Raw genomic sequence first — 13552 nt, 5'->3', positions numbered from 1 at the left:
TCAGTGCTCAAAGTGTTGGAGAAAGACAACCAGACTCTACCACTGAAGGTGCAGTTAATGAGTTTACAATGGAGATTATTATTTCTGAGGCCACACTTTCATTTTTATCTTTTCCCTTTGTCTGCGTTCTTCAAGATGATAAAGGATGTAGAGATGCATAACCTAGCCAAGAGCTATTTGGCTGAACTTATCAAAGAAGAATGTTGGAATTCGATGGCTGTGAAAGGTCGAGCTCTTAAGGTAACAGATAGAACCCTAGGTACAAAACCTGATGAGAATTGTCATCAAAAGCTCAGGAAAGTTTTAAAAATAAATTTAAGAAAATTCAGGCATAGCAAAGCACTGAGAGCATGACTTGCCCCTTCCTATACTGAATTTCACCTGGATATGTCCCTGTCTCTTGGCTCCTTCCCTCTGTGCTCAGTCCCCATGTGCTTCCCAGCCATCATTTCTGAAGATCCGTCTTAGCATTCTTTTCCTCCTTTCCTCGCAGACACCCTCTGCATCTGGATCTTAATAGATGTCTGCTCACTCACATTTCACACAGATTGAACGGTAGACGAAATCTGGTTCATGTTTCTGCCTGTGCCTGCCTTCGCATTTTCTAAAGAGCTGTTCCTCATTGAAATGCCCTCAAGTAAAATTTCCCTGTTTGTGTAGAGTGACCAAAAGTCTCAGGTCATGTCTGTGATCCCAGAGTAACTATTATCAGCATCCCTTTCACTTTCAAATATGCTCCAAAAGTAGACAATGAAGTATACGGCCACCCTACATTTTGTATGATTTGAGTATTGCTCTAAAACAGGGTTCTCATGAGCCATACATTTTGGGCTGGATCATTTCTTGTTGTGGGGGCTGTTCTATGCCCTGCAGGATGTGTAGCAACATCTCTGGCCTCTATTTGGAGACGGTAGCATTGTTTGCCTCCACTAATTAAGATAAAAAATGTTGCCAAATGTCTTGGGGGAAAAGGATGGGGAAAGAAGGAGGGAGAAAAATCGCTCCTAGTTGAGAACTACTGACCTAAAAATCAGCCCTTCACAAAAGCACAGTATTTTATATGAAGTTTATACCAATACTCATGGAATACATTGTTTTATTTTTAAAAAGGTTTCCATTGACAATTTTACCCATGCATGATTAATCACAGAAAACATCCCCTACTCAACCCCAGAAATGCACAATTATTCTACAAATGAGTTTATTTTGTCTTGCGTTTTTTTCCCCAAGTGTTTTCATATCCCCTGTGTGGTTGAAAACTTCCCGATGAAAGCACGCACGGTTGAAGAGCTGAAAGAGTTGGAAAGAGTTTTACAACAAAAGAAGATTGAAGCAGAGTGTCTCAAAGTACTATTTTAAATATATGTGTGTTTATATAAGTGATGTGCTTTATTTTATAGAGTCTCCTTTGTTCAGATTTGAGTTGGGATATAATTTAAGTTTAGGTATTGTATGTATTTATATTTTTATTTCTTGTTAATTTGTAGAATATACTCTAATGACTATAGGAGCCTGTATCCACACAATAAATCAAGGAACCTATATCTTATACAACACTGGCTAGCCCTCAAATATGAGGGTATACCTTAAAAAATGAGATTTGGGGTTTTGCTCTTATCCTGCACAGAGGTTGTCTTCATCCACAGATATCCTTTTCATCCTCCCTTGTCACTAGGGATTGTTTTTAAGATAATTGATCAAGGATAAAGTAGAATTTGTTTTGATAGAATTGTGATTTTCCTAAATCCCACTTTTTAAACAATAATCTCTGTCAAACCACTAAAAAAAAACACTGCCCTTCAGTGTAGTTTTGTTTTGGTCAGAACTGTGCACCCACTCTTTTTCTGAAACAAAAAGAAGGCATGCTTAATTCTTCTTAACCTTCACCCACCAGTCCTTTGTGAACAGGTTTCTTTGTAAAATATAAAGACAATATATATTTCTTAATATTTAAGTACCAAGAAAGACTCAAAATATTTACAAGCAGGTGTCATACTGACAGAAAGATACAAACATTACACACCCTCAAGGACAATTTTTACTCCTTTGATTTATCCATCGTTTGTCAGTTCTGAAGCTTTAATCTCTTCTGCAGCAGTTCTGGGATCTATTCGTCACTTTGATTTCAGTTGTTGGCAAGACAATTCAACAAATTAAAATGATTGTTGAAATAATTAAGTTGTCACAAAATTTCCCTTTAGAGGATTCTTGTTATTGCATAACTTCTGTGTCATCTTTTTCTACATTTAGCTACGGAAGGAAATTGTAGAGGCTCAGTCTGGAGTTATATTGGTTAAAAAGCGTCATGAAGAGGATGATGAAGAAGAGGAAGAGGAAGACAAGACAGTAAAATGTAGCAATTTGCCCAATTACCTGCTTGGTAGTCTGAGTACTGATTTTGGGGTAGATACCTCTTTATTGTCAAGCCAATTGCAGCTTCATTCCAGAGAAGAGAAAATCAACCAAATTATATTACTGAAAGTGGGTGAATTCTTTTTATCCTCAAAAATCTCTAGAATACATTACGTGGCTTTCAAGGCCTCACATTGAAAACTAATGCCAATCAAATGATGATTTAAAAATACATAGAGGAGGCTGGGCGCATTGGCTCACGCCTGTAATCCCAGTACTTTGGGAGGCCGAGGCAGTTGGATCATGAGGTCAAGAGATCGAGACCATCCTAGCTAACATGGTGAAACCCTGTCTCTACTAAAAGTACAAAAATTAGCTGAGCATGGTGGTACATGCCTGTAATCCCAGCTACTCGGGAGGCTAAGGCAGGAAAATTGCTCGAACTGGGGAGGTGGAGATTGTAGTGAGCCAAGATCATGCCAGTGAGCTGGATCTGCACTCCAGCCTGGCGACAGAGCGAGACTCTGTCTCTAAATAAATAAATAAATTAAATAAATAAATAAATAAATAACAATACATAGCCATGTCCTTTAGACAGATCTTGTGTACAAGAGTTGCATTCAACCATTTGGACTAGGTTACTGTGATACCAAGTTTTCTAAAGAGCATTCCACAATAGCTGACACCACAAACCATTCTGCTTTGAACATCAGTAAGCTCAAAGAGAAAAGAAAACACTAGAATTTCGTTTTCTCAGTATACCCAAATGTCAATTAGGATTTCCTTGTAAGATCAAGATGTTATTGTTTATCTATCTGCTTAACCTGGGGAAAGACAATTTCCTCTAAATTTCTGTAAATTCTGGGGTTCAAGGATAAGGTGTGGGGTCCCTCTGGCTCTAAGCTCCTACTCCTTAACTTTCCACCAAACAGTCTCAGAATATGTCTATACATGTAGAAACCCTGACTGAAGGTTTTTGAAAATGCAGTGACTGAGATTGTGCCAATGAAGATAGTTTGAAATTGAATGCTGGCAATCCCTGAAAGCCCTGAAAGCCCTCCAGCCACGTCTTCTATTTGAGTTCTAGTCTCCTGCCATGTTCTTAAGCTCTCTCTTCCTATCCTTTTCTTTTTCTGCTCTAACCCCTGAAATTTCTGTTCATTAACACTCAGGGCTATTTAGTTACCTCATTTGTTGCTCAGTTTTTGCCTTCAGGGTCTCACCTTCTTGCTGCTTTTAATTAAGGTGTTTGCCTACAAGGAGGTAATTTCGGCCCAAGAGAAATTCTCGTGCTAGCTGTTAAGATCATTTTTTCACCCTGCTTTAATGGTTTCGTCTTCAGTAGGATAGACATATAGACTAAACTCCCATGATAACTCAAAGGCCACTTTGGGTTGACCCGTCAGCAGGAGTGGGGCAATCCAGTTGGTCCCACTGGCACCTTAGGAATTGCATACTCCAGTCGGCTAGCGCAGCTGTCTTTCCTACCTGAGAATGATGTGTTCGTATAGAAGAAGAGTATTGTGTGTGGTGGTGATTCTCTGGCAGGCTCTCCAAATACTTTCTACAAACTATCTCTTCTTTTCCACATCTACTCCAACCCAGGTTCCAAAGAAAAGACACATGCCAACTTAAATCCTATATATTGCTTTTTAGATATTTTATAGTGGATTTTGTACAAAAGTAGAGAGAATAGCCCAATGAGCCTCTAAGTACCCATCACCCACTTCAGCATTTGTCAACCTGCACATGGAGTTACAATTTACATTTCAGGAAGTAGGTTATGGTCTAACAATTATGTGGTAGCCTTAATCCTACCCATACTTGGATGCCACTGTAGATTATTGAGCCAAGGAATGACTTAATGTAAGTAGTATTCTAGAAAGATTCATTTTACCATCTTAAAAGATAATTTGTGGAATGATTTTAGAGGGAAAGTATAATTGTGGGATCATGTTACCGGTAAAGACATAAGAAGTGATGTGTTTTCAGTAACATGTTAATATTTCAGGATATCATTTACAAGGTAAAAACTGCTTTCAATAATGAGTTTGATGCTGCATATAAACAAAAAGAGTTTGAAATTACACGCGTGAAGGAAAGAAATGTTCGAATTCGAGAAATTATTGTCGATCTGGAATTGGAAGAAGCAGTCTGGCAACCAGAATTTGAAGACTGTGAGAAGCCAGAGAGAACGCTTGTTGTGCAAGATGAGGAGGTACTGGCTAGCTGTGTTCTCCCTTCCCTTCTTTCTCAGAAGACTTTCCCCAGCTCCTATTTGTTCACCTTGGTTACTCTATGGGAAGTGATTGTACTGGGTAGCACTCTCAGTTGCAGATAACAGAAAGAGGTGATAGAGCCTCAGCAATAATGAGAATTTCTTTTACGAATCCTATGGAGTCCAGGGAAGATTCGGACACTGAGCCCAGGAAGAAGCAGAAACCAAAAGCTGGAGCCTCGTGGGAGGTCCAGAAGCCTTCTTTCTTCATCTCTTAGTTCACATCACTCTGCATTTCTACTTCCTCTGGCAATTTCTACTTTGTATCTCCTCCACTTGAGAAAGTAGCTGGTCTGAATTAGAATCTCTTAGTCCCAATTCCCAGTTCATTTGGGAAGGGGCTCCTTGGCCCAGCTTGGGTCCAGTGCCTGTACCCAGAGTGGTTGGGTCACATTGCGGGAACGAGGCCAGTGGAGCTCCAGTAGTGATCTAGGTCATTCAGGCAGTGTGGATCCCACAGAAAGGGGCTCTCGGGACAGCCTTCTTTAAAGATTTTGGCACAGAGGCAGTTGAAAATAAATGCCTAAAGAAAACAATTAAAATCTGACAATATTTCATTTTTTTAAAGTAAAAAAAAAGATGCTAAAGAATATTCAAAGAATTTTTCTCACATAAAACCAACTTGACTTCTGGGGGCAAAAGATAATAGTGGTGTTTAGAAGTAATAGAAAATATTTTTACAGTCTCTGCTGGATGCTGGCTGGATTGAAGTGAATTTATCATTGTAAGTCCTTATAAGGTAGGTACTGATATTTCATTTTACAGATGAGGAAAGTGAGACACAGAGAGTTTGAGTAATTTGACCACAGTTACAAAGCTAGTAAGTGTCATTGTTGGGGGTTTGGACCCAAACCATCATGCCTTACAGTTCATCCTCTTAACTTGTGCACTCTGCTGTATTTGTTTAAGCAGGTCGTTTTTCCTAAACCAGACTTTCACTATGTGACCTAAAACTCTGGAGCAAGATGACAGCAGGGACCTCACTCTGCTGCTCTCTGGAGGGCCCTGCTTGGGGCAGTCACTTTGTACCTGCTTCTCCTTGGGCTGTAATCCATCCTACATTTAGGAGAGTGCTCTTGCTGCAAGCCAAACTTACCATGTCCCTTCTCTGCCTCACCCCTTGCAGTGGCTGCTCACTTCACTTAGGATAAAGCCTACAAGCCTCCTCCTGAATGCCCACCCCCACCCCCTTTCTTGCCCAACTGCTCTCCCACCTGGCTCCATTCTGGTCACAATTTCATTCATACAGTCCCTTGAATGCCCCAAGTTCTCAACCTCTTAGGACCCTTATCCTTCAGAATTTGGCTTAGATGGCACTGCTTTGAGCCCCGCTCCCACCCCTCCTTAATCTATCAGGTTCCCTGTTATAATCTTTTTAGTGGTGAACATAAGCTTTGAGAGTTAATAGAGAAGTAAAGATCTATTTTTCCAACTCTCTCATTTTAGACCTTATCTTATTCCAAAACAGAAAATTGGGTGCAAAGTCTGCAGAGTTCCTTTAATCCCCTGAGTATCTTCTAGCCTCCTGCCAGTATGTGGCAGGAACGTTTAGTTTGAATTTTGTAAGAATAATAGCAGGAAATGACATTTTCTCTTTCAGATTACAGCCCACAAACACGTTATGCCGTGGCACAAAGCCAGAGAAGAATTGATTGTGAATCGTGAAACGGAGCGCTGGCTTCTGATACAGGCATGCAGCTTTGCTTACACAGGACCTAAGACCCTCTTTGCTTTAGGGATACTGCTTCCTAGTTTGGTTTAATAACCCATCAACACATTTGTCATGGTCAGAAGTCACTTGAATCTCAGTTGGTCTCCTTCCCCCTTCTCTCCTCTAGGCACCTTCCCCAATCCCAAATGCAGTTATTCTAATGTTGGGTGGGAAGCTGCCTCTGGAGCCACTGGAATGTCAGGTCTCTGTCTCAGCATTTCTCTCTGATTCTGGCTCTTTCCCAGGGTGCCAATACAAGACTCCGAGCTCTGATGGACATGATGGGAGGAGTTCTGGAAGTCAAGAAGGAAGATATTTTGAGAATGGTGATATTTCTGTTCATCCTTATGGAAGGTGGAATGGGGTGGAAAGAGCTACTTAAGTTTTACCATTTTTGTCCTATATAAACCTGGGTTTTAGAAATTCTCCAGCAACAAATATTATACAACCTCCGTAGTACCTTATAAACCTACCACATTAGGGCCTGTCATGGTGGCTTATGCCTGTAATCCCAGCACTTGAGGAGGCTAAGTGAGGAGGCCCGGAGTTCAAGGCTACAGTGAGCTGTGATCACACCACTGTACTCCAGCCTGGGAGACAGAGCAAGACCCTGTCTCAGAAAACCAAAAACGAACCACATTAGACAGATAATAAATTTGAAAATGCAGGTTTGCCCTCCAATCTGACAAGACACAAACAAATCAATAAAAGTAAGTAACTACAGTGGTTTTGGTCTCTACTGAAGGCAGGAATACTGCTTCATTGGTAATTGTCCAGATATACCAGGAAACATTTTCTTTGATACCTGACATAGGTGTTCCTGGAGCTCAGGGGTAGTTCTCGCTATAAAGATCCCAACACACCCCTCTGAGTCTGTCACCTAAGAGTCCAGGTATATCCTGCCCTGCTCACCTTCACCTAAGTCACAGAAAAACTGTTGTAAAATTTTAAAATGCCTTTCGCCCAAGATGTCAGGTCATTGTCCTTGCCAATGTGAAGGACTGTATCCTTTTAAAGGGCTTTTAAAAAAAACCTCTGAGCTTTTACTGTACTACTGCATTTATGTTTAAGCTGAAATATATGCTTTTCTTCATATCCTCAGGTGATTCCTCAACCTGCTTTCATGGCAAAACCTGATGCTGTGTGGACTGAAGAAGAAAGAAAACAATTCAAAGATTATGAGAAAAAAGTAAAGGAGTTAAATGAAGAAAGAGATAAGTATAGAAAGGTCAGAAGAGCAAAGAATTAATATAACCTACCATATCCAGAGTGCTGTTTAAATATCTTTTCAAATGTTTTCTATTTTCCCATATCTTTAATAGTTTAAGAATAGTGTTTCAGCTTAAATTCTCAAGAGAATTTAGAGAAGTAGGTGGAGATAAATTTAAGGAGTTAAAACAATTTTAAAGCAAAGAAACATATAGCAATAGTTTTTTTAAAAAGCTCTTATTGATTTCAGCATTTCCCATGTCATTACAATTCATTTGGCCCTTCATTCATTCTTCAGGTGTTCAATGAACACCTAATACAGCATGTTCAAGTCACGGCAAGGTATTGCTCTGTGTTGTGTACATTTATTTGAATTCAGTGATACTTTTGCTTGATTTGTTCTCCATCTTGAGAAAAGGGTTTGAAGAACAAATGGCACAGTCAATGCAGTACATTATTTACAACTCAAATTCAAGGTTTTTACAGTGCACTTCTGCTACTTTTATCCCCATGCATTGGAAGGAAACACTGTCACATTAAAATTGCTCACAATTACAGTAGAGATATAAAAGATGATGATGTGCAGTCAAGTAAATAATATTTATTCTTCTCTGAAGGAAGTAAAGTCCTACCATCATTCAAGGTGGGACAACTTGCCCGCTTACTAGTGACTATAGCTCATGAAGAGCTTCTTTGAGTCTGTTGTGAACCTGTCCACATTTTTATTCACTGCAGCCCTGTAGGGTCCCTTATATTTTAACCTAAAATGGTTCTTACTCAAAGCCAAAATCAGTAATACTGAAAGAAGTAAAGATTTCAAAGAGTTAGGGAGTATAGATGCCTAAAGAATAAAGACTGGTGACCTATCAACTACATTTACTCCACAGTTTTGTGTTGTAAGATAGTTCACTTCCTGCACCTTCACGTCCCTGCACCTTCTTCGTACTCACCTGCTGAAACCCCAGCCTTGATTAAATCCGGTACTCTGCCTTCACTGCACCTACACCCATGAAGTGGCTAAAGAAAAACTACTGACTGGGTTTACTCAAAATTATAACCTTAATCTCAACTGGGTCCTTAGAGCTGCTCTGCAATGCTACCCCATTTTTCCCCTAGCCAAGTGCTCTCACACTTGAATGCAAGTCTGCATCACCTGGCGGATTTGTTAAAAATGCAGGTTCTGACTGCATTGTTGCTCTGGGAAAATGGAAGGACACTGAGATTTTGCGCTCCAAACAGGCTATTGCTGGCCAGTGGACCCTACTTTAAGTGGCAGGATCCTAGAGTACCATTTCACACCCATTGCTCATCTCCCAAACTTTCAACACCTGATGCCCTCAACTCACTCTCACCTTATTTTCTGTTTTACTAAGAGAAGAGAGACAACTAAAAGCGATTTCCCTTACTTCTCTACTGCTGCATCCACCCGCCACCTGCACTGAATCCATGGTGTCTGCCTTTCTGCTTCTTATGGGTGAAATGGCCTTGCATCCACCTAAGCCTGGTCCTTTCCTGGTGCACTAGCTGCCATCCCATCTCACCTACTCCATGTCATTACTCATCAATTTACCCTCTTCCTTCCTGCATCATCAATTTTTCCCACCCTGTGGATTTTCCCCATCAGTGTAGACACATGCTATAATTGTATATATCTCTCATCTTATTAAAAAAAAACTTCCTAGAAGGAAATGCTAGAGTTCTTTCTACTGTTCTTGTGATATTTGGGTCAGTGTAAATTTATTTCAAAACAAAAAGTAAAAAGAAGAAACCCAACTCCTTTGACCTGTCTTTCCCCCTGGATCACTCAATGTCTCTGCTCTCCTTTACGGCAAAACTCAAAAAAAATCTGTGTTGATGGTTTTCAATTTCTCTCTCTCAATTAAAAAACTTGTATTGTGGAAAATGTCAAACATGTATAAAAATAGAGAGAACAGTATAATGACTCCTTTGTCCAGCTTCCACAATTATCTACTCACGGCCAATCTTAATTCATTTTATACCTCCACTTACTTCCCTAACATTGGATTTTTTTTCACCAATTTTTATTTTAGAATTATTCAAATGTACATAAATGTTACATGAATAGTACCATCTATATACCATATATTTGTATCAATACCATATATATTATATATATGTTATATTATATATATACCTGAGCACAGCAGTTTTTTATATTGCCACGTTTGTTCTCTTTTTCTCCTGAATAGAGATAAATCACAGGTATCATGATATTCCTAAATAATACAGCATAAACCTCTTAAGAACAAAAATACTCTTCTACATAACCGCAGTAAAATTATCATACAAAATAAGCTTAATATTAATATGATTATCTAATTAAGTCCGTATTCAGATTACCCTGTTGTTCAAGTAATGTGCTTCATAGCTTTTATTGTTGCTGTTTATCTAAAAATCTAATCAATTTCACTTAGTTTTTAATGTTCTTTTAGTCTCCTTTAATCCAGAACAGTTCTACAACTTTGTGTTTGTGTTCCCTGACATTGACATTTTTTAAAAATTGAAGCTGATTTTTTTGTGGAATGTCCCCCAAGTTGAATTTGATTGTTTCCTAATGATTAGATTTAGGTGCAATATTTCTGACAATCATACTAAGTAGATGATGCTGTGTCTTCGGTGCATCGTATCAGGAGGCTCCTGATTTTAGTCAGTCCCACTATTGGTAACATTAAGTATGATCACTGGACAGAAGGTTTCTCCAGATTTCTTTATTATAGAAGTTCTCTTTCTCCTTAGTGTGTAATAACTCATTTGTGGGGGATGATATTTTGAACCTGACTCTCTGTTCATTCTGTCTTTTGGCATCCATTGATGACCCTTGCCTGAATCAATTATTACTATAGTGATTGCAAGATGGTGCCTTTCTAGTTTTTATCATTTATTTTATATTTACTAGTTAGTATTCTTCTGCAAGAAGAACTTTTCCTCTGCCCTACCAGAGGCATACTCTAACTTAATGTGTTTTAATCCATGACTATCATTATTATTTCTGTTTTTCAAAGTGTTTGGAGCTTCTTCAAGTTGTTATCTGTGTCCTTTTCATGTGTCTTCATCAGTTTTTGAGCACTTTCTCCCTTTCTAACACAGCAAGATGTTCTAGGCACCTAGAATCAGCTATTTTTCTTTTTAGAGAATCCTGGATTCCTTTTACTGGGAATTGGTATTTAGAGACCAAGATCTGGGTACTAGATGTGCTCTTTGCTATAGGGGTTAGGAGTCATTCTCTCTCTCTCTCTCTCTCACACACACACACACACACACACACACATCCAGTTAGCTCCAATTCCAACTCAATTCCAATTCAACAGCACAGTGTTCTTTTCTCTTTCCTTCATTAAATATGTAGGTCTCCTTTTTTCAGTGAAAACTCTCGTTCCCAAAATATAAATATACTTACTGATTTGCTCAGTCCTACAATGTGTATAAAATACCTCTATCAAACATGCTGTCCCATCTACCGCCTATGTTTTTTTCGCCAAACTGTCTCTGCCTCTTCCCAGAGATTTCCAGCTGGGCTAGAGGCTGAGCCCCTTTGGTAACAACATTTAAGGGAACATGAGCACAATGCATAATGTCCTTAAAAGCGTGTTGTGATGTGCACATTTTGTAATTACCTTTTTTGTTGTTTTATAGCAACCATATGTAAAACATTCCAAATACTTCTACAGCTCTGCAATCTAATCCCTTTGTCACTTTTGGAAGGTGACTTTTCATCTTAATGCACATTGCCCTCTCTGTAGAGGAAGGACAAAGGTATGGGCCAGCCTTACTGAGAACTAAACAGACTCCAGGGAAAGACTCCCCAGTGGGAAACCACATTGTTCTCTACAAAGTACCAGCCAAACCAGAAAGGTGATTCCAGGAGGGGTTAGCCAAACAGCAGCAACAACAAAAAGGTGCAGTTCAGGTTTTCAGCTTTAAGATATCTTTGGACAATGTTATTTTTACTTGTTTTATTTTTTTCATTAAAAGTGACCAAAATTAAGATGGTGAGACCTCTGAGACCAAATTTTTGTCCCATCCCTATCCGCTTCCAAGTTGCTCACAGGATGGATCATGTGCCCCTTATGTTGAGGGGATCACTTAACTGCTCTCCTGCCTCCTTGAAAGAAAGAAAGAAGATTATGTTTGTGCCACCGATTTAGCCATATAAACCCCATCTCCTTGCCCTTTTCTGGGTTTCAAGCTGCTGTCTCTAAAGCTCCATATCACTGTGCTTGGTTTCGGTTGGTCCTGGAGAAATTTTGAACAGGTTATGTACAAGACCTTTTAAATGTTATATTATTTTGGAACTTTGCTTCTTTGGGTTTGTGGCATCTGGGCCACCCTGCTTGGCTGTGAGGGCTCTCTACAGTCTGCGGGCTGGCAGTTTGCTGATCGTTTCAAGAGTCTTTCCCTACTAAATCCCCACTTTTGGTAAGTGTTTTGTGTAAGGTCTGTTAGGTTTACATCCTGAAGCTTATTGGCTTAAAATGTACTCTTTTTTGATATAGTCTCTTTGGGGCCAGTTGGGAGAAAGCGAAACCAATAGTGCAACCATTTTGATAGTGAATATTAATAGGTATCTTTTTGGAAATAAAGAACCAGTCCCTCCAAACAAACAAACAAAACAAATACTATAGCAATTTTCAGATTTCCTAGTAGCTCTTTTTTGTTTTTAGACTATATCCCACTAAGAATACACCAACATATTATGCTAAGAATTACTTTGACTAATTCTTTTTTTCCTCTTTCTGTGAGGATAACATTATCAGCTTGATATACAGTTGACTTCTTTAAGCAATGGGGAAGAGGCTGGTGTGTCTTCCAATTTTATGATTTTTCTTTTGTTTCTACACGACCCCCTAATTTCCACCTCTTCCTTCTTTCTCTTTACTCCCGAGTCTCTACAGGGTACTTCCCTCTTTCGAGTTGCCCTTTTCTCCCCAAAGCAGTACCCTGAGACCACACCTCTGCCCTTTTAAGTCCCTTCTTTTTTATTTCAAAGTAGCTGCTTTTCTGACACCTCTACAGCTACCACTCTAATGCAAACTACTGTTACCTTTCCCAGGATTTCTTACCTTAGTTCCTCTGCCCCCTGCCTCCTCCCCCAATCCCTATATCCCATCTCATTTCATCTCCTGTCATTCTTTCCCTCCAGTTCCACTGATTTCCTTACTGTTCCTCAGATACCCAGCAAACTCTTGACTCAAACACCCATAGCTCATTCTCGCTGCAGGTCCTTGACACACTGTATCCTTGGCCTGGAGCGCTCTTCCCCCATTTAGCTACATGACTCACATTCTCACGACTTTGAGATCTCTACTCAATTGTCACCTCATCTTCCTATGATGGTGGAAATCCCTGTTCTCCTCAATCCTGCCCTGTGTCCCTTTTTCCCTGACTTATGGTTCTCCATAATACTTATCACCACCTGGCTCAGTTCATTTTTACCTGTTGACTTATTATCAGTCTTCTCTACTAGAATACAGTATGAGGGAGGAGAACTGGTCTTTGTTCAATATTATATTCCCAGTTTTTAGAACTATACTCCATCCATAATAAGCACTTAGGGAAGATTTATTGAATGAATAAATTTATTGAATGAATCTGTTGATACCTATTATGTGCCAGGCACTCTTCTGAGTACTGGGGATTCATAGATTAAAGGATAAAGCCTTTACCTTCACCAGCCTGGTCAGCGAAAATAATACCTTCTTAAATGGCAGACCATTTATTTTGTTGTCGTTGTTGTTTCAGAGCTGGGAGAAATTCTAGGTGTGATGGATTTCTGCGTGGTTCATATAAACTTCCTACTTGGTCTTTCACTTTGCATCTCATTTCTCAGCATCTGATGCAGACATTTTTAGGCAAAATTAGACTTTTCTAGGAATGTTTGAAGAAAAATGACATTCATGTTTTTTACAAATATATTCCTTGAGTGCCCACTATGGGCTTGGTACAATGGCAGGTCCTGAGGGATGTGCATGAATAAGACAGAC

At 39.4% G+C, this 13552-nt stretch overlaps 2 protein-coding genes across 5 annotated transcripts in view; one reads left to right on the top strand and one right to left on the bottom strand.

Annotated features, from left to right (window-relative positions):
- GSTO1 (glutathione S-transferase omega 1) overlaps window positions 1-13552 on the bottom strand; it is a 584823-nt gene that overhangs the window by 102282 nt on the left and 468989 nt on the right. The gene's annotated exons all lie outside the window — the stretch shown is intronic.
- Window positions 1-13552, top strand: part of CFAP43 (cilia and flagella associated protein 43) — a 107919-nt gene that overhangs the window by 67958 nt on the left and 26409 nt on the right. For all 4 annotated transcript variants that reach the window (XM_050804892.1, XM_050804894.1, XM_050804895.1 and 1 more), the window contains 7 exons: window positions 136-240; window positions 1231-1347; window positions 2251-2481; window positions 4364-4570; window positions 6231-6320; window positions 6587-6667; window positions 7444-7569. In XM_050804892.1, the coding sequence (XP_050660849.1) occupies window positions 136-240; window positions 1231-1347; window positions 2251-2481; window positions 4364-4570; window positions 6231-6320; window positions 6587-6667; window positions 7444-7569 (957 nt within the window). The remainder of the gene's footprint in view (window positions 1-135; window positions 241-1230; window positions 1348-2250; window positions 2482-4363; window positions 4571-6230; window positions 6321-6586; window positions 6668-7443; window positions 7570-13552) is intronic.

This window comes from Macaca thibetana, chromosome 9, assembly GCF_024542745.1.
Source record: "Macaca thibetana thibetana isolate TM-01 chromosome 9, ASM2454274v1, whole genome shotgun sequence".
NCBI lineage: Eukaryota > Metazoa > Chordata > Mammalia > Primates > Cercopithecidae > Macaca > Macaca thibetana.
Note: the sequence above shows the minus strand (reverse complement) of the source record. Positions and strands in the feature narration are given on the sequence as shown.